The 25,852-nt window shown below is 39.7% G+C and overlaps 2 protein-coding genes across 2 annotated transcripts; both read left to right on the forward strand.

The window, feature by feature from the left end:
• Nucleotides 1–308: 308 nt before the first annotated feature.
• LOC306657150 (keratin-associated protein 9-3-like) lies at nucleotides 309–1,180 on the forward strand (the record flags this gene model as incomplete). The annotated part of the gene is made up of 1 exon (XM_079132896.1): nucleotides 309–1,180. The coding sequence occupies one exon, from the start codon at nucleotides 309–311 to the stop codon at nucleotides 678–680; it is 372 nt and encodes a 123-aa protein (XP_078989022.1). The 3' UTR covers nucleotides 681–1,180.
• Nucleotides 1,181–23,810: 22,630 nt separating this feature from the next.
• KRTAP3-1 (keratin associated protein 3-1) lies at nucleotides 23,811–24,233 on the forward strand. The gene has a single exon (XM_079132900.1). The coding sequence runs from the start codon at nucleotides 23,827–23,829 to the stop codon at nucleotides 24,118–24,120; it is 294 nt and encodes a 97-aa protein (XP_078989026.1). The 5' UTR covers nucleotides 23,811–23,826; the 3' UTR covers nucleotides 24,121–24,233.
• The last annotated feature ends 1,619 nt before the right edge of the window (nucleotides 24,234–25,852 follow it).

The raw sequence follows: 25,852 nt of genomic DNA on the forward strand, positions 1-25,852 counted from the left end.
GGGAGGACTCTTTGAACATGGGAAACCACAAACATATTCTAAAGAGCCAAAGACTGATATGACGAGTCTTCAAAACCTTATAAAACAGAGTAATTTCCACACTGCTGCTCATAATATGTCATAAGTATTTCAATGCAAGCCAATCAGAGGACCACTAAGGAATGAATTTAAACAAAAACAAGAAAAATATGTTAAGAATTTTATAAACAGCTGCTGGGTCGAACATATAAAAGGCCCGAGGTGGAAGTCACCTCCCAAACTCAGAAACTCCTCCAACCAACCCAGCTCTCAACCCAACTCCAGACACCATGGCCTGCTGCTCCACCAGCTTCTGCGGATTCCCCAGCTGCTCCACCAGTGGAAACTGTGGCTCCAGCTGCTGCCAGCCCAGCTGCTACGGGTCCAGCTGTGGCATTGGGGGTGGCTTTGGGGGTGGCTGTGGCCAGGAGGGTGGCTGTGGAGCTGTGAGCTGCCGCATCAGGTGGTGCCGCCCTGACTGCCGCGTGGAGGGCACCTGTCTGCCCCCCTGCTGCGTGGTGAGCTGCACACCCCCAACCTGCTGCCAGCTGCACCATGCCCAGGCCTCCTGCTGCCGCCCATCCTACTGTGGACAGTCCTGCTGCCGCCCAGCCTGCTGCTGCTACTGCTGCCCACCCACCTGCTGTGAGCCCATCTGCTAAGAACCAGGCTGCTGATACTCAATTGCCCAGGATGCAGCATCTCTGAACCATTCATCCTCTTAACCATCCCTGAACCACTAAGAAGTTCTTAGACCTCTATTTCATTTTCTCTAACGTGGGCTTCCAAGCATCTGAGAATCACCATTCTGATTCCATTTTTTAATGAATACACTGATCTCCACTGTGGACACAAAAGTGCTGTGAACCCACCTTCGGGTCACCAAATTGGACGATGATATTTGAATACAACATTTCTGATCCTCTTGCAAGATTGAAAACTACCACCATATTCTGGAATTTTTCCTTGAAAATTGTCTACAATGTTTATTTTCCTACCTTGCTTTATGATCTATATTTATCTTGTTTGCCTACGATATTTTCCAATGTCAAGGCACCAGAGTATAGCCAAGAGACATTCCTAAGATGTCATCAGAGAGAAAGGAAGGTCTTCGTCCAACATCCAGCTTCTAAGAAGTAAGCTGAACCTTTCCACAGTTCAAGATTAGACCTATCCCTTGTTTTTGGATCATAATGATCTTTGCCTGTTGGCTATTTCAATTATATCTGTGGCACTATGTCTTCTGATGTTTCTTAATAAAGGTTATATACTGGGCAAAGAAACCATGGTCTGTGTTTCTACTTGTACATCTAGTGCTTTCACTGCTTTTCATTCAAGAATATCTACTTGAAAGAATTGAGTTGTTTCTTTTTTCACTTTTTGCTTTCTTCCGAGGAGCTGGGGATTCGAACCCAGGCACGTGCACATGCTCGGCAAGCGCTCTACAGGCTAAGCTATTCGCTCACTTGAGTTGTTTCTTATTATCCAGAAAGGAAAAAAAAAAATGTGTAAAAATAGCTACATAAAATATAAATAGATAAATTGTATTCTCTTAGCAGTTCATAGAAGAATCTCTCTTAGGTGACTAGATACCTTTCAGCAAATCTGTCTTGATAGGACAACATACAGGGTGTATCCCTGAAAGGCAAGGAGCTCCAAAAGCCTAAGAGAAGGATGTGAAACAATACACAAGGTAGAGAGGAATATTTTTAATCTAGAAAGGGAATAAGGAGAAAAACGGAGGGGACTGATCTAGTCAGGAGAGTCAGGAATTTTGCTATCTGATCCCCTCCCCTCCCCCATTAAGTTAAAAACTCACATACTCCTTGGAATGGATCAACTTTCCTGTGAAAACCAGTGAAAGAGGTGAGTCTTTCATCCTGGGTCAATTTATGGGACGATCACAGCCCAGGACCCATGTAGACCAAGGGGACCATGAGAAAGTAATGCCTCAGGAATTTGCAGAAATTGTCAAGAGGCTTCAGAGTGCCAATGCAGTAGCAATTAATGCCTTGGGTCTGTGTACTGCAAAGAATATGGAAGGGCCTTAAATAAGATCTGGAAAAGAAGAGATCACTTCACTTTGGGGCTGGGCAATGGGGCTTGCAAGATTCAATCAAAATGACGTGTAGCTGCATGATGTGGGGAAGCATCAGAATGTGGCTCAGAGAGGCAGCAGCCACGTGAGACCCAGAAATATGGGTTTTTAGAGTTTTTAGAAGAGAACGAGAATGAATTAAAGAAATGGACTGCTAAAGTGTCAGGTGTGCAGTGGCCCAGAGCTGGGGAAAGCTCCCCTGCAACCAGCTGAAAGAAAGTCTCCCAGCAAGTCTAAGAAAGCAGGCTCTGCCGTCCAGCAAAACCACAGGAGAGCAGAAAAACAGGCTCAGACACTTTGAAGTCAGTCAGTGTGGGAGTGTGTCCTGGCACTTCCCAGCAGATTCAGTGAAAAGAGGGAATCAGTGCCAGCTGAAAAAGTCTCAGTGTACAAACTTTCTGGGTGGGAGTTAGAAATCCCCAAAGTTTTCCTTCCTCTCTTTATCTTTGTTCCTCTTTTTTTTTTTTTTTTTTTTTTTTTTTTTTGGTCTTGTTCTTGGTTTGCTTTCTTTTTTGTGTATCTGAGGCCCAACGGTTATCTTTGCTTGACTTCTCATTGGACTGGAGGGCACCCAAGCCATGAGTCATTCTGGACTCAGGAGTGAGACCATGACATGGACTTGGGGGAAGCTCTGGGCAGCAATAGGAGCCACAGCTGCCAGTCTGTAGTCTGCAGAGCAGAGAAAAGTGAAGGGCACCTTCATAGGAAATTGGCAATGTGGACTCTGTGGTGAGGGATTTAAGTGAGTTGGGTCTGAGTGGGATAAAAAGCTGCCATCTGTACATCCCACCGTGGCCTGGTCATGTCCCCCACACTGGGAAGTGTCTGGTGGATCAACTGATGAGATCTGGGCACTACCCACTTACCTCTCCCCAGCACATGGACTGAGGCTCTCCAAACAAGGGGTGTGGTACAATCCAGACCATAACACAGGCTACCCAGGTGACAGGGCTGGCCTCCCAGAGCTACACCCGTGTCTAAATATCAAATCAGTGATATTGAAGGTGACTTCTTCTTTGAAACAGACATCTCTCCCCAACACTTGCTGGCAGGCAAGGAGGGGCACAGCTCAGCATTCAGACTCTACTAACAAGTTTGGCCAGTTTGGGTCCTAGTTGAAAAAAAATTTACATAAACAGTATGATAATTGTGTCCAAACAAACCTCCTCATGGCTGGGGGACTCTAAAATCAAAGGCCTGGAAAAAATGAGTCTCCATGTTAAATACCGGAGCAAAGAGAAAACCATCTTTCTGATTGCTGCTTCACGTGCTATTCCACGTAAAGGGTTCTATTGTGCCTTCCCTTGTTACCTGTTTTTTCATAGTTCTAATTTTATGTATTTTTTATTTAATTGGATTTTTTCTCTATTCCTCTCTTCTTCTCTCCAATCCCGATTCCCTTCCTTTTTCTTTCATCCTTCTTTTCTCCTTTTATCTTCTGTCTCCCTTTCCTCCCTTTTCTTCCTTTCTTGTATTTCCCCCTTCTTCCAATATAATTTAATATTAATATACCATTATTAAGCCTTAACTTTTTGGCCTATTCTATATCATTTCTTACCCACTTTTCTCATTGGTTAGCTACTTAGTAATAAGTTTTGTAAATATATGTTGGTATATGGTTTGTTCTTAAGTTACCACAGTTACCAGTGGTTACTCTCTCCTCTCAAAGGAGTGGTGGTCATTGGACTTAGCACTTTGATTATTCTGATTGGATGTTTTGATGCTAAGTTAAACTCTCAATTCATGGCATATTGGGAAGAGATAATTTCTCATTAAAAGACTGCTTACATAATAGAGGAAGAGGTATCCATCGCAACAAATGTGTAAACAACATAAAACCCCTAAAAACATAGGGATATAATGTAAGCCAACAAGACTCCTCAAAAAGTTTATAAATCCCCAATAACTGAATCCACAGATATCTAAGTAGATGAAATGACAGACAAATAACTCAAAAGTTGATTGTTAAAATTATCAATGAATTAAAAGAAGATTTAATGAATGGACTAAGAGGGGAAACACTGGATAAGAAAGACCATTTCAACAAAGGGATAGGGATTCTGAAAGAAACTAAACAGAAGTCTTACACATGAAAGCCATGATAAATTAAATAAAAATTTAGTCTTTCCAACATATTAGATCAAGTAGAAGACATAACCTCAAGCTCAAAGACAAGATGGAAGGGCTTGAACATTCAGACAATACCAAAGAAAAATACACGAAACTATGATCAGAATATCCGAGAATCTGGGACAACATTAAGGCATTTAAAGGCTCACAACTATTGTGTAAGAAGGAGCAGAGACATAGGCTAATGCCACTAATAACCTACTCAGTGAAATAATGACAGAAATCTTCCAAACTTTGGGAATGAAATGGACAATCAGACACCAGAGGCATTTAGAAGTCCAAATAGACAAGACCAGAAAAGAACCTCTCCATGACACATTATAATTAAAATGCCAAAAATCCAGAACAAAGAAATTTTTGAGAAATGCAAGGTCATATTTAAAGGAAAGTCAATTAGAATAATACCAAATTTCTAATCAGAAACTTAAATTCCAGGAGGGCTTGTAATGATGTATTTTAAGCCTTGAAATAAAATAAATACCAACCAAGATTTCTATATACAGCAAAGCTATCCTTCAAAATTGAAAAAGAAATAAAAACCCTCCATGATAAGCATATAAACTAAAGGAATTCGTGACTTCTAAGCCAGGATTGCAGAATATGCTTAAAGGAATTTTGTTTACATAAGAAGAAGATAAAAACAACCAAAAGAACTCAGAAAAGAATTAATCTCAGGAAAGATTAATCTCATTATAGGAGTACATAAGCAAATGAGGATTAGGATCAAAGCAAACATTAGAAATAAGTCAAAATGACAAGAAAAAATAACACTGAATATAAATGGCCTCAAGGATGCAAGGGATGATTCAACATATACAAGTCAATAAACATAATAGACCACATAAAAAGAATCAAGGACAGAAGTTATGTGATCATCTCAATAGATGCAGAAAAAGCTTTTGAAAAAATTCAACGCTCATTTATGATAAAAACCCTAAAAAACCAGGGATAGAAGGAACTTGCCTCAACTTTATAAAGGGTATATATGACAAACCCAAAAGCCAACATCATACTTAAAAGGGAAAAACTGAGTGGGGAAAAGTATTTCCTCTAAAATTAGGAACAAAACAAGGATGTCTACTCTCTGCACTCCTACTCAATATAGTGCTTTAAATGTCAACCAGAACAATTAGGAAAGAGAAGGAAACTAAAATGATACAAGTAGGAAAGAAAGAAATCAAATTGTCTTATTTGTGGATGATATAATCCTATATACAAAAGATCCTAAAAGCTCCAGCAGAAGACTTCTAGAGCTGATAAATTCAGCAAAGCAGCAGAATACAAAATCAACATACAAAAACCAAGAGCTTTTCTATACACCAATAATAAATTTTCTGAGAAAGACATCAGGATATACAAGAGCTTCAAAAAATAAAACATTTAGAAATAAGTTAAACCAAAGAGGTAAAAAAAAAAAAACCTATACAAGAAAAATTACAGAACACTGAAAACAGAAGTAAAGGAAGACACCAGAAGATGGAAAGACCTCCCATGTTCATGGATAGGCAGAATTAATATTGTGAAAAATGGCCACACTACCAAGAGTGATCAACAGTTCAATGCAATCTTCATCAAAATACCAATGATATTCTTCTCAGATCTAGAAAAAAAAATCTAAAATTCATATGGAAGAACAAAAGACCTAGAAGAGCCAAATGAAAACTGAACAAAAAGAGTAAAGTTATAGGCCTTATAATACCCAAGCTCAAATTATACTGCTGAATCATAGTAACAAAATACAGTTTGGTACTGGCATAAAAACAGACACATAGACCATGAACTAGAATGCACACAGATAAGCCCACAGTCATCTGAAGTTTGCCAAAAGCTTATTTTGGAGATAAGATAAGTGGTGCCAGGAAAACTGTATATCCATATATAAAAGTTGGAAACTAGATTCCTATCTCTCAATCTGCACAAAAGTCAACTCAAAATGGATCAAAGACCTAAAACAAAACCAGAAACTTTGCAACTGCTGGAAGAGAACACAGGGGAAACACTCCTATGTTTAGGCATAGGCAGTGACTTATAAGGACTCTTACAGCTCAGAAAATAATACCAAGAATCTATAAGTGGGGTGACATCAACTTAAAAGCTTCTGCATGGCAAAGGAAACAGTAGCATGAAGAGAAAACCTAGAGAATGGGAGAAAATGTTTATCAGAAAATTAATATTGAGAATACATAAACAACTCTAAAAACTCCATACCAATAACTAAATAAATAACTCAACCAAAAGAATTGGAAAATGATCCAAACAGATATTTCTAAAAAGAGAAAGTACAAATGGCCAACAATCATATAGGGAAAAAAAACTACACATAGATTCCATCTCACTCTCATTAAAATGACAATATCAAGATTACAAATAGCAATAAATACATAAATGCTGGTGAGAAAGCAGGGACAAGGGAACCTTCACTCAATGTGGGTAAAAATATAAATTAATACAGCCACTATGGAACTCAGTATGAAGTTTCCTTAAAAACTAACAATGGAACAATTGTCTTTACTTGGTATCTATCCAAAAGAATTAAAGACAGCGTACTTTAGATATATATGCATTTCCATGTTTATAGCAGCAAACTCCCATTGTATCAATCAACAGATGAATGGTTAAAGAAAATGGAATATATATGGAGTTTTATTCAACAATAAAGAAGAATGAAATCATGTCTTTTGCAGAAAAATGGATTGAACTGGAGAGCATTATGTTAAGGAGAATAAGCAGACTCGGAAAGTCAAAGGGCATATATTTGTTTGGTTTTCTCATATGTAGAAATTAGAAAGAAAAAAAAAGGATCTCATGAAAACAGAAGGGAGTCTCTTAGTATGAAGGAAGAGAATCAGGGGGACAGGGAAGTGGAGGGCAAGGAAACTTACTATGGAATTAAATTGATAAAACTATGTTATATGCATGTACAAACATGCCACAACGAAACTTACTCTTCTGTTTAATTAATATGCACCAATAAATCTTTTCATAAAAGAAACTACATACAAACTCAAATTGAGGGATATTCTGAAAATTAACTAGCCTGAATCCAAAGAGAAATTTGCACATCAACATTCATAGCAGTATTATTTATGATAGCAAAGAGAGTGAAGAAGACCACGTATCCATTGAGAGATTAGTGGAAAAAATATGGAGTGTACAGACAATGGAATATTATTCAGTCTCAAACAGCATGGCAAGTCTGACACATGCTATACCATGAACTTCCAGTGTATTATGTTAAATTAAATGAGCCTTCACAAAATAAGACAAACACTGTATGACTCCATGTATGTGACATTCTTAGATTCATAGAGACAGAAGTAGAATGGTGGTTGCCAGAGTCAAGAAGAGGGGGAAGTTAGCAATTATTGAATGGAAATAGACTTTCAGTTTTGCAAGAAGAAAAGGTTCTGGGGTTGGGGTTATAGTCAGTATTAGGAAAAAAAAAGAAAAAACTAAATGTACTTTTATCATACAATCCAGCAATCATGCTCCTGAGTGTTGACCCAAATAAGATGAAAACTTAATGTCCCCATAAAACCTGCATGTCAATGTTGGTAGCAACTTTTAGGTAATTGCCCAAAATTGGAAGAAACCAAGATAGCCTTCAATAGGTGAACAGATAAACAAACTGTGGGGCATCTATGCTATGGAATACTATTCAGTGATAAAACTAAATGAACTATTCAATAAAATTCTGGCAAATTGCATACAAAAAATATCAAAAAGATATTGCAATATGATCAAGTGGGGTTCATCCCAAGGATGCAAGGTGGTTCAACATATGGAAATCAATAAACGTAATACATCACATCAGCAGACTTAAAGACAAGAGTCATATAATTATCTCAACAATGCAGAAAAAGCATTTGACAAAATACAGCACCTCTTCATGTTCAAAACAGTAGAAAAACTAGGGATAGCAGGAACATATTTCAACATTGTAATAGCTATCTATGCTAAGCCCAAGGTCAACATTATTCTAAATAGAGAAAAAGTGAAAGCATTCCCTCTAAAAACTGAAGCAAGACAAGGATGCCCTCTTTTACCAACTCTATTCACCATAGTCCTTGAAACTCTAGCAAGAGCAATCAGACAGATGAAAGAAATTAAAGGGATATGAATAGGAAAAGAAGAACTCAAACTATCACTATTTGCCAATGACATGATTCTATATTTAGAAGATCCAAAAACCCACCAGAAAACTTCTAGAATTCATAAATGAATTCAGTAATGTAGCAGGATATAAAATCAATGCCCATAAATCAAATGCATTTCTATACATAAGTGACAAATCACAGCAAGAGAAATTAGGAAAACTACTCCATCTACAGTAGCCTCAAAAAATAAAATAAAATAACATAAAATACTTAAGAAGCAATCTTACAAAAGAGGTTAAAGACCTCTACAATGAAAACTACAGAACACTAAAGAAAGAAATTGAAGATCTTAGAAGATGGAAAGATCTCCCATGTTCGTGGATAGGCAGAATTAATATTGTCAAAATAGCCATACTACTGAAAGCATTATACAGATTCAGTGCAATTACTATTAAAATCCCAATGACATTTTTCATGGAACTAGAAAAAGCCATCATGAAATTCATTTGGAAAAATAAGAGACCCAGAATAGCCAAAGCAATCCTGAGCAAGAAGAGTGAAGCAGGAGGCATCACAATACCAGACCTTAAACTATACTACAGAGCAATGGTAACAAAAATGGCATGGAATTGGCACCAAAAATATACATTAGAGAAAAGATAGCCCATTCAACAAATGGTGCTGGGATATCTAGAAATTCATATGTAACAAAATGAAACTAAACCTCTATCTCTCACCCTGCACAAAAATCAAATCAAAATGGATCAAAGACATAGGTACTAAAACAGAGACCCTGTGCCTAACAGAAGAAAAAGTAGACCCAAATCTTTATCATGTTGGCTTAGCACCCGACTTCCTTAACAAGACCCCCAAAGCACAAGAAGTGAAATTAAGAATCAATAAATGGGATGGATTCAAACTAAAAAGCTTTTTCTCAGCAAAGGAAACTATCAACAATGTGAAGAGAGAGCCTACAGAGTGGGAGAAAATCTTTGCCACACATACTTCATTTAGAACACTAATATCCAGAATCTATGAAGAACTCAAAAAACTTTACACCAAGAATACAAATAACCCAATCAATAAATGGGCTAAGGAACTGAGCAGACACTTCACAGAAGAAAATATACAATCAATCAACAAATATATGAAAAAATGTTCAACATCTCTAGCAATTAGAGAAATGCAGATCAAAACTACACTGAGATTTCACCTCACTCCAATCAGAATGGCAACCCATACAAGCAACAATAAATGTTGGTGAGGATGTGGGGAAAAAGGTACACTCATACATTGCTGGTGGAGTTGCAAATTGGTGCAACCACTCTGAAAAGCAGTGTGGAGTTTCCTCAGAAAACGTGGAATAGAACCACTATTTGATCCAGCTAACCCTTTGGTTATTTTATACCCAAAGACTTAAAATCAGCACACTATAGTTAATAATCTTTATATTAACTTCTTTCTGGAATTTTGCTCTCAGAAGGGAAATGACAAACTCAAGATCTTAACATCTGAGGTAAAGTAATCATCAGAAATACATAAAAGAGTTAATGAGCCAGGCGCAGTGGCACATGCCTGTAATCCCAGCAGCTCGGGAGGCTGAGGCAGGAAGATCTCAAGTTCCAAACCAGTCTCTGCAAAAGTATGGCACTAAGCAATTCAGTGAGACCGTCTCTAAATAAAATACAAAACAGGGCTGGGAATGTGACCCAGCGGTCCAGTGTCCCTGAATTCAATCCCTGGTACTGCCCCGCCCATCCTCCAAAAAAAGAGTTAATGAAAGTTCTAAAAGAATCACTTATTTTCTGTAGCCACTGATTTATATTGTCCCAAATTGAACATTAAATGTAATTACATGGGTTGCACAGTTTAAAAGTCAGTTAAATGATTCTCATCTGGGGATCAGGTCTTCTTCCACGTTCATGGTTCGTTGGTAGGATTCATTTCCTTCTCATATCTTCCCCAAGCCCTCTCCGTCTTCAAACCAGCAATGGCAGGTCATGTCATCTTTACACATTGAATCTCTCCAGCTTCTCCCTCTGCAACATCTCTCTAACTTCTTTTCTGCTCTGCTTTTCTAGGATTCATGTGATTGTATTGGGCCCACCTTGATAATCTAGGATACTCTCCCTATTTTGAGGTCAAATGGCTAGCAATTACATCTGAAGTGTCCCTTTTGTCATGTAACATAATATACTCATGGGTATGATACCAGGGCTTGAGACCACGGGGGCTAAAATTTCTCCAATCACGGGATTTATAAAAACACTTGAGTTGACAGTAATTTCTAGTGACACAAAATGCCATTGGTTTACCAATGAAAGTGGTAGCTTATGGTGGCTCGGGAAGATTGGAATCTCAGTCCACATTTGAATCACAGTGGACGCAGTAGGTCTGCAGGCTGGTTACCTAATGTGTAAATATCTAATTAGAACAACCGTATTTGACAACTGACAGAATTCCTGCACTGCACCGTGGCCTGAGGAATGAGGTTCCTGTGGGAAGAAAGGCCAAGAAGAAGCCCCCAGAAGTGCTCCTCAATACAAGGAGTGAAAAGTCAAAATTATACTATGACTTTGGAGGCTTACAGGAAACCTGAAAAAAGTCCAGATAGTGATACTCACCATCTTCCCATTTAGGTCACTTGTTTGTCCTGTGGAGAAAGCACACAGACCTTGGTGCATAATACAATAATTGCATATCATTATCCTAAACTAATTCAAGCGGTGACCCCAATTGGAGGTGATGTTCCACATGTAGCTCTTGTTTGTTTGTTTGTGCTTCTGCATCAGTCTCCTCCAGTAGCTGGGATTACAGGTGTATGCGACCAAGCCCAGTCAGGTGTAGTATCTTTAATGAAGCAAATAAATACAGCTCCTGGTACCTAGTATGCAGTCAGTAACATGAAAAAAAACCTTTTCCTCCATATCAGGAAAATCACAATAGTTTGCTTTGACCTGGTGTGACCAATAGCATCCTTCCAAGTATTGTCTCAGAACTATGTCAACTCCCAAGCTCTGTCATAATATCGGTAGAAGAGATCTTAATTGTCTTAACGTTTCACACCACATCATACTCAGTCTGCTACATGGATGACATCGTGCTGATTAAATCTCATAAACAGGAAGTAGCAAGTACATTAGATGTTTTAGTAAAACATATGTGAACTCCAGGATGAGAGAAAAAAATAAACTATAAAATTAAGCTCACCACCTCAGTGAAGTTTCTTAAAACCCAGCAGTCCAGAACATGTTGTGATCCATTTTCAAAGATGAAAGAAAATATGCTATCCCTTGAAAATATTTTAACTTAAAATGCTCAATTCTTGATGGTCTTTGGGTATTCTGGAATCAGTGTATACTATAATCGAGTGAGCTGTTTCAACCTATTTAAGGATAATTCAAAATGCTGCTGATTTTTAGGGGGAACAAGAGTTCAGAGAAGACACTGAAGAAAAATCCCAAGTACAATGCAAACTACTACTTCGTCCTAACCTTCTAAACCAGCAGACCCAGTAATGCTTGAAGTGTCTATGAAAAATACAGTTGCCATATGTAGCTTCTGGTAAGCACCAAGAGAAGAATTACAGAGCAGACCTATGGGGCTTTCAAGAAAATCCTCTTCTGAAAAGAACTACTCTCCCTTTTGGATAAACTACTTCTGGCTTGCCAGTGATCCAGAATTTCTGGAACAGACTGAATAACCACACAACCTGAGCTGCTCATGATGAACTGGGTGTCACCTGGCCCACCAAGCCACAAGGCTGGGTATGCACAGGAGTAATGCATCAGAGTGGAAATGTTATATGAGAGATGAGGCTTGAGCATGTCCAAATGGTAAAGTCAGCTGAATGAGCAGTGGCCCAAGCTCTTTGGCCACCAGCCCTTACCACATTGTCTCTCCTTCCTTGATTCACATAGTTGGTTTGACATGTAATTCCTTATGAGCAGTTTGTTGAGAAGAAAAAATATATGGTTTGCAGATAGTTCTAAATGATACACTGGAAATGGATAACTTCATCATTACTAACCCACTCAAGAGTGACCCTGGGGCTGCGGTCGTCACTCAGTGGTGGAAAGCTTGCCTCACACATGTGGGGCACTGGGCTAGATCCTCAGCACCACATAAAAATAAAGGTATTGAGTCCAACTAAATAAAAATTTTTAAAAAGAGTGTCCCTGAAGAACAGTGGGGGAGGGAAATCCTCTCAGTGGGCAGGACTTCAAGTGGTATTTTGGTTTTCCAAATTGTCTGGATTAAAAGATTCGCAGAAATACAGATTCACGGCAATTCTTAAGTCATTGCTAGTGGTTCTGCTGGACCACCAGAGACTTGGAAACAGGACTACAATATTGGTGTCAAGGAGGTCTGGGGAAGATATCTGAAAATGGACGGCTCTCATAATGGACACAGGGTCTGAAGACATACTTGTTCCTGGTGAATGTTCACTACCACAGAAGAGGCTCTCGATTAACCAGGTAGACAAAATGGCGTATTCCACACATGTCAGTCAGTCCCTCTTCCCATGTCCATGCTTGTTCAGTGGACCGTGTGCCAAGTGGCTATGTTGGCAGTGATAAAGGTTATGCTCAGGCTTCTCAACATAGACTCCCCCTCCCCACTGTTGACCTGGATTCTCCACTTAGTGAGTACCTGCCAAAAGCACTCTTTAACAATGACCTCCTGACTGGGCACATTCCCTGGGTGGACCAACAACACAGTTGCTGGTAAGTTGATTACATTCAACCTCCACCATTATAGAAGAGACAGAGACTTGACTTCACTGGAAGAGTCATTCTGGATATATGTGCTGACTGGACCACCCCTCCTAGACTTAAGACATGTGTTATTTTCCATGAAGCTATTCCATATAGCATTGATTCTGATCAAATAATCCATGTCATAGCTAAAGAAATGCAGCAATAGGCACATACCTGTGGAATGAACTCATCTTAATGCATCCATCATTATCCCAAACCAGCTATCCTAATGAAAAGGCCAATGGCCTCCCAAAGACACACGGAAAGGATATGGTTCTTTACAGGTTGTAGAATAGTCTCTGAATCAAAAGCAGCATATAAGACTGTGACTGCCACAGCCAGAATCCAACAGTGAAAGGGAGAGTAACTGCTCTCACTATTACACCTAGTAATCCAATAGTAGATTTTTTTTTCTTGTTTTTTGCCCCACAACTTTGTGTTCTGCTGATTTTGAGGTCTTGATTCCTAAGGGGAAAATATGCTTCCACCAGGAGGAAATAACAACAAATTAGAAGTTAAAACCTCCACCTAGCTATTTTGGGGTTCCTCATGTCACTAAAGAAGAAAGATTACTCTACCGGCTTTTGATCCTGACTCGCAAAAGAAAGTTTGGGTTGCTGCTACGCAATGGAAGAAAAAGGGCTGTATCTGTACCCAGGATATTAACTTGTTACTTGGGAAAGGTTAATGGAAACCTAATTGGGGGGGGGGGGGGGGGCGGGCAGGGTCTTTTCAGGAACAAAGGTTTGCATCACCTTTCAAGGTTAAGAACCCCAACCACAGAAGGTCCTGACTAAAGGTAAAAAATGTGTCAAATGGGTGTTAGAAGAGTTATAAATATCAACAACAGCTTCACAATCAGTAACAGAAACAAAGATAGTAGACACTCTGAATATTTTCTTCCATATGCATTTGTCTTCTCTGTGCCCCTCCGTTTTGGTATGAAATGCTGGACCACTCACTAAATTAACTTCCCATGAACCTAATGTTAGTACTTACATCAATCCTGTGAATCAGATTTTATTATCTTGGTTTGGTAGTTGAGTATATCAAACCGAAAAGAGGTTAAATAGTCTGCTTCCAGTCACACAACTCATAAGGAAAAATTGAAACAGGATTCAACACTGATCCCAAGACTCAGGTAGACAATGAAATTATGAACCTGGAAGTAAAGACTGGTGTGGGGAGATTCAGATCTAACGAAGGCTGTTTGCGAAGCCCTGGGGTTGACAATAAATTACTCTTTGTGCCCTCTGGTACTGCCAGCGGCTCTGCTCGGCTTTGCCGCTAGGGGGCGAGAGAGGCAAACGGGCGGGCTGGAAGAGGACAGAGGGACTTTTCCCTTCTTTTTTGCTTGGTTCTGCTTAACACTAAACTCTACGCTAGAGAGCCAGGATTATCATCCCGGGACCACTGTTTCACTCCAGCAAGTGCAGACTCGTGCCACAGCGACATCTGGATTCAGCTTGCAGTTTTCTCAACACTCGTAGAACAGCTTCGTTGCGCGGCCTCCCTCACCAGCACCAGCCAGCCTGTGCGCTCCTTGAAAGTCTGTGCCCTCTGCACAGGGCAACCCCTAACTAACCTTTTGACCTAAGTTAAGTCTTACTGACTTTTCCCTTCCCTTTATAGCCCAGGCTTTAAAGCTTCCCTTTCAAACAAAGCAGTTCCTACATTTGTGATACCTTAAGGTCCTCTTTTAACCCTTTCTATTACCTAGCTAACAACTTAGGCACTCTTCGTGTAAAATTCATTCAGCCCAAATAATGGGTGTGGTTCTTGTCTCCTGCCTGGTCCCTGTTATACTCTTATTGCCTTTAAAAATTCAGATTATTCAGTGAACCATTTGTTCAGACTTTTTGCTTAGGGACTCTCTTTGTAATTATGGTAGCTAAGTATGGATAGAAAAAAATGAGTCACTGGGCTTTGAAGGTGAAAACCAGAGAAGCAAACAATTTGGGTCAGATGGAATCTGGTTGAGAAACTAGGTGGGCTCAGCACCTTGAGTTCTGTAATGACAAAAGTTCCACCAGTTCAATCAAAATCCTCTGGTAGGAAGTAGGCTGTACCAGGGAGACTTGATTACTAACATCCCTCAAATCATAATTCTAATATAATAAATCTGTTTTCCATTATGATTATTCAAGTAAACACCAATCGGCAAAACTAATTTTAAAAGTCCAAGGACACAAAGGGACTTTGAGAAATTTTGAAGAGAGAAAGTGTAACTCATCACATCATCTATAGCATGAAAGCATTGGGTAAACTGGAGATTTAAGAGGTAAGTAAAATCATTTTGGTGAAATTAAGAGAGACTAATCCGAAGCAATAAGTTTTAGTACATATAGGGTGTATTCATTTCTAATTGCATTCTTTTTTGTTTTGACCAGTACTTTATAGTTATACATAATAGTAGGGTTCATTCTGACAAATTCATAAATGCATATAACATAGTTCATTCTTTTTTAACTCTGTTCCTGAGACTTACAGACATAGAAATGGGATTGATACACTACATGACCCTAGAAGTCAAAGTTCCTGGCTTTTCATGGGCTAATAGATAAAGTACAAAATTTCAAGACTTTAGCTTTCTTGAACTTCTAATATAGTATTTATTTTTGTTAGAGGAGACAATCTTTTCTCAAAAGAATGAGAGGAACCTTGGTCTGAATGAGGCAGACTAAAGAACTATAATTACAATTTCCGAAATTAGTATTCTCTTGTTCAAAAGATGTACACCTGGAAAAAATCCTAGTGGGGTAATAATATTGTGGGATGAAGAAGTGAAGTAACTCAGGATCTTCAGAGCAGCTGAGATCAGGAAGCATTAGGAAGTTTGAGAAGAGTTAGAAACGACAGGGTTGGAGGTCAAAAGCCCCAAGGAGCTTAAAGCAGAAAGAATTCAAGGTTCTCCACTGGAAGTGGGGACAAAGTAGTAGAATTCTAAAAATAGCATTCAGAAAACTCAGAGGTTGAGTTTTTCAAACTTTACTCCAACACTTGTTGTTTTAGTGATCAGAAGAAACCAAAGTGCAAGAGAACTGCACAGAGATTCAGAACAGAAATTAGATGCACCAGGAGCTGAAAATGGAAGTAATACTAAACTCTCATTTCATGCATTAACATTTATTAAGCAAAACAAATAAATCTGATGTCGTAGAGTATAGCTTGTACACTCTGATCACCCTAAAGATGCTTTATACTGAGTGAGGGATAGAGGGCAGGATCTAAAAAGTAATCAAAAGACCCAAATTTAAAATCCCAGATCCACTCACTGATGGACTGTGACCTTAGACAAGTCTTGTATCTCCTCCAAAGTGTTTGATTGTTTATCAGATAGGGGTCCCAGTATCTCACAGTAATGATATAAGAAATGAGATCATTAATAATCACTTGCCTGGCAGGTTACTAGCTGCCTGGTAGGTGATCAATTAAGCATGTCTTCCTTTGGTTTTTTGATATTGGCTTATCTCGCTTAGCATGATTTCATTTAAATACATGCTTTTTGTAGCAGAAAACGCTTTGGGCTATTGAGAGGATAGCAATAGCCAGATAATATGTGTGGAAAATAGCTGAGGAAACAGGAAGGAGATTGATCACAGGGATCTTTTACTCCATTTGAGTGATTGATCTCTCTTTATGCAACACAGCTACACTCCTAAAAACCAAAACATTCAATATTTGTGGGACTTTTTCCTCATGTCCTACCCCTTCTTTTCTGCTCTCTTCTTTGTGTGCTTCTTTCCAACTGACAAAGAAGTCAAATTTCCTCCCAGGAACATTGACCAACTACAATGACATGCTGTCCCATTAAATCCTGTTGTCCAGCTCAAATTTTCAACTGCATTTAAAATAAATTTCATGTCTGCATAAATCACAGATATTAGTGAGAACTATTAATTAATAGTTAATTAATATTTAATTAACTATTAATTAATAGTTAATAGGGGGTAAATTCCATACTCAAGACAATAGAGAATTGCCTCAGGCCCCTCTGGGCAATAAATCCTGCAAGGCATTTGTGATGGCTACCTCTGCAAACAGGCAACATGGCAGAAAGTACTTGAGAAGGGCAGAGTATCATGAAGACTGTCCAGGCAGAAGACTCTCCAGATATGAGAGAATGGAAAGCTAAACTCCCAAATTTAACCCTAGGCCATCTCATTGTTGGAGAAAAACAATATCTATAAATGACAGAAGAGCTTCAGCTTCTGTTGGCTTATTTAAAATAACTACCACACCTACTAGAACCTTTTACTGAGCACATACCATGTTCCAGACACTGCTTTAAACGTATTAATGCATTATTTAATGTATCCCTTAAGTACCCTGTCCATGTGATAGTCATATTAGCCATATTCACAGCTGAGGGGATTAATGAGGGAGTTTCCTTCCTTTAGAAAAACGTATTCCTTGACTTCCAATGGTTTGGAGTCCTTATCAAGGGAACTGAGCCTCTATGTCTACCTTTACTCTCTCACGTGATTGTTCTCCAGACACTATCCACTGCTTCCTGAAGACAGTTTTTTCCTTCCCACTGTGTGTACTTATTGCGGCTGTTCCCTGCCACTGGAATGCCTTTCTGACTCCTCTGGGTTGTTTTTGAGACCTGTGTACCCTGTGAATGCCAACAGATGCCAAGATATGTGCGAGTGTGCCTGTGAGCTGCTTGTCCTAGCATGCCCTTAATCTCCTCCCAGTATAAGGCAAATGGAAGGAGCTCAGTGAAGACTGGCTAACTGAACCAATATTCTCTCCTGAAAAATAATCAACAATGAGATTATAGATGAACAGATAGTGATTCAGAACACAGACTCTGAGGCCAAATGGCTTGGGTTCAAGACCAGTGTCACCATTTCCTGGCTATTGACCTTGAGTGACTTAATCACTTTATGCCTCAGTTTCCCTTATCTATAAAATAGACGATAACTTTTATACCAGCCTTGTAAGGTGATTATAAGGTTTAAATGACATAATACATGAAAACCCCTGAGAACCATATTTCTTACATAAAAATTTTATATGAATTTGTTGTTACTATATAGCCAATTATATGTTTAGTAAACTAAACTCAAAATGTAGTAAAGTTATAATGTCAGTTAATGTTTAAAAATATAACATTTAAGTCTTTTAAGTATACTGCAGAATAACTTTATATATCTTTTTATTAGATTTCACAGAGTAAATAGATAAAAATCTATTTTCCCAGTGTTGGGCATTTATTAGGCACTTAAATTTTAATGAATGTCCATTGTCCCAACCAGGTCAACCTTACATATTTGGGGGTGGGGAACGGGTACCAGGGATTGAACTCAGGGGCACTCAACGACTGAGCCATGTCCCAAGCCCTATTTTGTATTTTATTTAGAGACAAGAGTCTCACTGAATTGCTTAGCAACTCACTTTTGCTGAGGCTAACTTTGAACTTGCAATCCTGCCTCAGCCTCCCAAGCCACTGGGATTATAGACATGTGCCAACATGCCTGGCATGTATTTTTTAACTGTATTCTCTGTTACAATCTATATGCTCTGTAACATACAATAATATATAAGAAATAAAATGAAAACCTGGGGCTCCCAAGAAAAGTAAGTAATTCTTCCAGCCAGCAGAAGCTGCTAAGGAACAACTTGCAAGAATATTCCATGTGTCATGTGACCAAACGCTTATGAGATGGGTTCTGGCATGTTGTGAAGAGTTCATATAAGTCTACATGAGACAGGATGAAAAGAGTCATACAGCTACAGCTGTAGTGAATATAAGCTGTCCTCAAGTAGAAAACACCACTACTTGCATTTTAAAGGAATCCAACTTGAGGATAATTTTCAGTGCAAGATAATAAGGTTGCAAGAGTTTTATCAGACTTGACTCTAACTGCAAACTGGAAAAAAAAAGTCTTCTGATGCAAGTAGAGGGGGAAAAAAATCGAAATCTACCCTTTAACCCAACCCAAATCCTTTGCCTGAATGCTTGGCAAAGAGCAAAGTGGTCATTCTGCAGCAGATAGATTGATGTCAATGACAGCCCTGACACCAACCATTCTTTCTTTCCATCTATTTTATACAGGAATTCACTCACCAGCAATTTAAAAGATTTTGCAATTCAGGAAATAAAGACCAAATGTTTTTACTCAAAGGCACTTTTATTAGGGTGACAAACTGGAAAGGTTTCTATATCCGGCTTGTGTGAAGGGATGAAGCATTGCAACAGGCTTCAAAAACCTGGAGTGGCCCTGGAGCCGGAAGCCTCCTAACCTCCCCGCTGACTCAGGAGATGCTGCTGTGGGAGGGTTTACCCAGCAGCAACCCAGAAATCCACTGAGTCGTTGGGACATGGATGTCAGTAAGGCACAACAAGAAGCATGACTAAGGCACATAAAAGTGATCACCTCTTCCTCAGCCCAGGAACTGCGTGGTAAGCAAAATCTCTATCTCCCTGATGGAACCTCCTAAGCCTGCTCCCCCCTGCGGACCCCAGGTTGCCCACCTTCTACAGGTCCCAAGGGGAACTCACTCCCATCCCCAATGACAGTTTTGTTTTTGTTTTTGTTTTTTCCTCATGTTCCCCTCACCTGTGACCAAATTGGACCTGAACATGATCTGTGGGCTCTGTTCCCACACATCGCTTCCATCAGCATGACCTGTCACCTCTAGGTCCTATAAAGTCTCCCCAAGCTCTGCCACCTCTGATCAGTTCATGGATCACTGACATTGCTGCCCATTCTGTCACCTGGGCTCCTCCTAGCTCAGCCTGTTTCCACACGGGCTCTGCTACACTTCATTTTCCTTAGAATGTGAATTACATCACTCTAAGTCAGGCAGGGTGGGAGGAATCACTTCTAAGGTTCTGTAGCACAATAGGATAACTATACTTGACAACTATTCATTGGAGATGTCCAGATAACTAGGAGGGATGATTTAAAATATTCCCAGCATGAATGATGTACAGACCAAGGTGATAGATATGCCAGTTACCCACATCTGATCACTACACATTGAAGACAGATTGAAATGACACAATGTAAACCAGGCACCGTGGTGCACACCTGGAATCCCAGCAGCTCAGGAGGCTGAAGCTGGAGGATCACAAGTTCAAAGCCAGCCTCAGCAATTTAGCAAGGCCTTTTTGCAACTTAGTGAGACCCTGTCTCAAAATAATATTAAAAAGGGCTGTCAATGTGGCTTAGTGGTTACCCACCCTTGGGTTCAGTCTGTGGTTCCCCAAAAAGAAATGACACACTGTACCCCCTAAATATATAACATTATTGCATCAATTAAAAATAAAAATATATTTAAAATAAATTTTAAAATCATCCAGTGGATTCTTGCCTTTAGAATAAAATCCAAACTATGTACAGCAACTAACCTCCTGTCTGCCAGGCTCTTTGACCTTATCTCCTTCTCTTTGCTACTCTCCAGTCACCCTGGCAAAGACCATCCCCAGTCAGCCTGACCAAAGTAGCCCCTCCCTGCTCCACCTCCCTGTCACTTTGACACATTACCCTGTTTTATTTTCTTCTGGAACTTTTAAAGTTCCTATGTAGTCCTTTGTGTACTTTATTACTGTCTGTTTCCCCCTCGCCCTGGCAATAAGGACCTTCTCGGAATAGTTGACTGCTCTGTGCACAGCGCTTGGCATGCTACTGGGCTTTTTGTTGAATGAAATGACAAATGAAAGAAAAATAAAAACAGAATGAACATAATCTACAATTATATTAAATGGAGTTCCAGTAAAATACTGGTTTTATTTGTAGCTTGGGCCCCTGCTGTTTGAAGAGCCATCATTCACTAGCTGGGTGACTTTTAGAATCAATTACTCAGCATCTTTACTCTCAGTTTCATCACCTGGGAAATGAGCAGAGTAAGAGCCCAAATCTTACAGAGTTGTGAGGCATGAGGAAGGAGCAGTACCTAAAATACTTAGCACTAAGTCTCGCACATGTTACATATTCAATAAATACGAATTGTTAGTGGAGAATTGGTGTTCCAGTAATCTTAAAAACAAGAATATTAGTTTTATTGTGGAAATTGACGTACCACCCAAGTAGTGGTTCCCCAAAACTGAATGATGGAATGAAAAATCCCAGCTAAGTTTTTCTTCTCATCTCACCAAACCACACTACCTTCTAAGACAGGCATCAGACCTGCCTCTTCATTCCCGTAGAACACCCCAAAATCTGTCTCTATCTTCATTTGTCTCCATAGGGTTTTGATAAAGAAAATGAGTCCTAAAATCAACTTTCTTTATGGTCCCAAGACCTTCAATAACCTGGCCCCAACTTGCCTACCAACCTTGTACTCAACTAATAATTAAGACTTCTCTCTATTCAGAAAAAAAACCCCAAAGCACAGGGGAGTAGGGTTATGCCTGACTGGTTAGTAAGTGTTACTGTGCCTCAGGTTCCTAGTCTGCAAAATGGCAAAAAAAAAAAAAAAAAAAAAAAAAAAAAAACAGTATTTTACTGGAACTCCATTTAATGTAATTGTAGATTATGTTCATTCTGTTTTTTTTTTTTTCTTTCATTTGTCATTTCATTCAACAAAAAGCCCAGTAGCATGCCAGGCACTGTGCACACATGCCATTGCACGCATCATGGGCTTTCATGGGCTGAGCCCATGAAAGGAGTCAGCATGGTAGCTAAACTCAGGAAGCGACAATGACGACGGCAGTGAGCCTCTTCTCAAAACCTACAGTATCTTTGCAAAGTGCAAGTCCACTCTCTCCATATCTGCTTAAATAGCTTTAATGAATGCACGTTGCCCAGTACAAATTATTCATGCCGGCACTCACCTGCTTTTCCAACTTCATTTCACGTTTTTTCCTTCCAAAGTCTCCCAGCCGTCAGATCCAGAATCTGTGCTTCAGCCAATCAACATGTTTTACTGTTGCATGAACAAACACACACCCTATGGCCTTTTATTTCTCCAACTATTTCCACTTACAAAATCCCCTTCCTAGTCCTTTCTACCTGCTGATCAAGACTCCCCACCCAAAATATGTTCCCTTCTTGTTCCCTAAAATTTCCAGGTAGTCAGTGGCTCCTACCTCTATTTTCACATCATAACCTAGATATCTTGGTATACAGTCCTTGGTTGTCATTTGCTGGCTTGCCTCTCTGTCTTTTCTTAATGAGGACAGGTTCCTAGTTCCTTCTTTTTGCATAATGCCTGACTCGCAAGAGGTATTCCATCAATGAGCATTTGACTGAACTAAGAGATAGCAAATTCCAGCAGAGGTTACCAAAACTGCAAAAATCATTCTGGTAGGCAGAAGCCTAAATGAAAGCAGTTTCACGATAACCATTTTGTGAACCATCATCTTGTCAATTTAAACCTCTTTTGACCTCTGGCTCCTCTGTGTTGTATAATTTTCCGCCCTTATTTCGAGTTTGAGCCTTTTTATCCAAAGATGGGTCAAGAAAACAGGTACATACTTCTAAACTTTTCAAAGTAAACAGTTCTAAAGGTTTTACTGGTTTCATATTTTTCCTAGTCTAAAGGGATTCAAATATATCATACTGCATTTTATGACTTTATTTTTTTGATAATTCATCAGTAAGGTTTTAGTAGATTGGATATATTTTGGAGATGTCTCTTTTCTCCTGGACAGGAGAGCATGTAAGATATCACCAAATCTCCCCAGGGATGCTCCAGAGAACACTGAATTATGAAGCTAATCTATGAAAATAACAAGTGAAAAGGAGTCCGTGGCCAAGTAAGTTTAGGGGAATATACATGTTCTGTCTAGTTATTGAAAAGTCACCAAGCATGTTAGCATAGTAAAGGCTTTGAGAGGCCCACCAATGAAGAATTCAGTATTTCTCAAGCATTTAAGAGAACCCTGTCAAGTGCCTCGGAACACTCTGGGCAATGCTGCACCATTTCACCTCTAAATAGCCCAATGCAATTAGTCTTCTGGCCATCAATAATCTTAATTCATACGTGATTGAATGGAGGTTTGAAGGGCACTGGGCACAGTCACCCATTCTGGTCTTCAGTTCTATCCATGTGTCCCTGCCAAGTTATCATTTAAAGCATGTATGAAGGGGGTAGAGAGGAAATGACTTGTTGCAGCTGGCAGAGGGTGCTTCTTTATGCAGAACCAAAATCTATTTCTCTATAGATTCCATCCACTCATCTTAATTCAACTTCCTGGAGTTGCAAAGAAAAAAGCTGAAAAAAAGTATCAGTTCTTTTAGCCAGAAGGCCTAAACTATCACATAGAATCTTTGGTGGGTGGTAGAATAGCAATCAAAAAGCCTACTTCCTTCTCCATCAGAAAAGTAGAGCTTCTCCTTCCCCACCAAAAAAAAAGAAAAGGAAAAAAAAAAAAAAAACTCACAGTGAAGATTTGCAGATACCTGTCATACCAAGCCATTATTAACTATGTGCAATGATTAGAAGATAATGACCCAGAGCCTTTGAAGACTGAAATGAAGCTCTCCACTGCAGTGACGTCTGTCCAATGACGAGAGTCCTAATTTGACAACAAAACAACCTAAATCCCTTTTATGGGGTTAGGAGTTTGTCTTAGGTAATAAACACTTAAGTAATTAGGTGGATTTTATGGAGACAGCTATAAACTGAAACATGGGGAAAAATGTTTTGGTAATAGGCCGACGCCCAGGGAGAGGGGTATATAAGAGCCAGGGCAGAAGAGAGGAGCATCGAGACACCAAGACACTTCTCTCAACCCAACAAAAAAAAAACCCCAACTCCCAACACAATGGCTTGCTGTATTGCCCGCTGCTGCAGCGTCCCCACCGGCCCTGCCACCACCATCTGCTCCTCAGACAAGTCCTGCCGCTGTGGAGTCTGCCTGCCCAGCACCTGCCCACATGAGCTCAACCTCCTGCAGCCCATCTGCTGTGACCCCTGCCCACCACCCTGCTGTCAGCCTGAGACCTATGTGCCAACTTGCTGGCTGCTCAACTCCTGCCACCCAACTCCTGGGCTGAGCGGTATCAACCTGATGACCTACGTTCAGTGTGGCTGCGAAAGCCCCTGTGAGCCCTGCTAAGCAGTCAAGTCTTCCACAGATGCAGTGACATCGCTGCTTGGTGGCCTCCACGGCAGCCGGCCTTCCACCCTTGCTACTGCCTACATCAGAGCTAAATCAATCCCAGCGCCCAGGGCCACCTCTGCATGGATTTGCCCAACTTCTTACCACCTTGCTTCTTGGGTCCAGTTGGAGACCTCCGTGTCTTCTAGGCTATTTCACTGCTCTTTTAGAAACTACCATTTTGACCCTTCACTAATAAACTTCATTCTGGCTTAGCAAATATGGCCTTGTGAGTGTATATTTCTTTGTTTTCTCTTAGGGAAAGTGGAAAGCCTATCTCTACTTGAACAGCAGGTTTTCCTACTACCCAAGATTTACCCAAGAAGAATGAAAGCTTTCATGGTGGGATTTATGGACAAATCAGCTACTGGTTCTTTTTGATGGGATTAAAAGTGAAAAATCTGGTAGGTCCTGTTGTAAGATCTTTTCATTTACTAGATGTTTTGGAAGACACCTGCTGTGCCAAGCACGATGCTAGAATCTAGAGATTAATACAATGCTTTTAAAATAATTTAAGTGTAGCTCCCACTGATTGTTGCATTGATTTTTTCCTTCTTCCTTAATTGACTAAACACATTAATCATCGTGCTGGCAATGTTAAAAAATTTTTCACTCCCTTCGTCAGAGTCCTCATGAAATTCCAACCTAAAATACAAAGCGACTTGAAGACGTATACATATCCTTTTCTTCATCTCTGCCGTCTTCCAGAAAACTCAGTTCTGAATGAACATTAAGAGATTTGGGGAGGACAGGATTAAAACCACATGTCACAGTCCTGTGAGTAACATGGCTGGCTAGACCTGGTGGGGCTCTGCTGTCCTGGGCTTCCCCTGTGCCTTTCATGAAGTCCACGTTGACCTGCATTACTCATAACTGTGCTTACAAGTTTATTAGTCCAACTGACATATACCAATCATGTCACTGATACATATTTAAAAGATCAGACTACAGTGTGGTTTTCTCTATACACCAGAAATAGCCTCCCAATTCTGAGAGCAAAACCATACTATTCCCCTTAGGGGGGAAAAAAAAAAAACTTATATAATAAGTTGTCCTGAAAAAAATCCAAGTGCAGTGAGGTCTTCTCAGGAAGTGCCCACAGTACAATCTAGTTGTACATTTTCTTGAACTTGCCCTGGGACTTTGGGGCAGCTGTCTTCCCCTGAGTTTTAATGTCCTCGTTATTACAGTAGTTTACTATCTGTTCCTGGTTTCCCAGAGCCTCCGTTTTCCTGTTATTATTCTCTGTCCTGCTTATGTCTCAGGATTATTGTGCAGCTCAACTGACCAGACTGTAGAAACCACCATGTCTACAGCATTGACCAGAGGCTAATGGTATGAGTGCATGTGAAACTCGCCGAGGTTACAGCCACACCGTGGTTCACGGCTTTGTCTCCAAAAGGCATCTTTTTTAGTTCATGAAATCTGTATTTTCCCAAATGTACTTCTTAAATAAAAAGATATTAATTCCTTCATTTTGTTCATAAATACATTTATATGTATCAGTGAGAAATTTAGGATCAGTGTAAGATGGTCACTGTTACCATGTCAAGTTGGTAAGGAATAACTCCTCGAGGTGCCCTATTACTACTATGTCTATAAACATTTTGCATGCAAGAGCCCTTAGCTGGTTAGAAAAGAAAAAAGAAACCTGAACCCAAGAAATGTGTGACTTAGTTCTAATTCTGCC

Source organism: Sciurus vulgaris (assembly GCF_902686455.1).
Source record: "Sciurus vulgaris genome assembly, chromosome: 3".
NCBI lineage: Eukaryota > Metazoa > Chordata > Mammalia > Rodentia > Sciuridae > Sciurus > Sciurus vulgaris.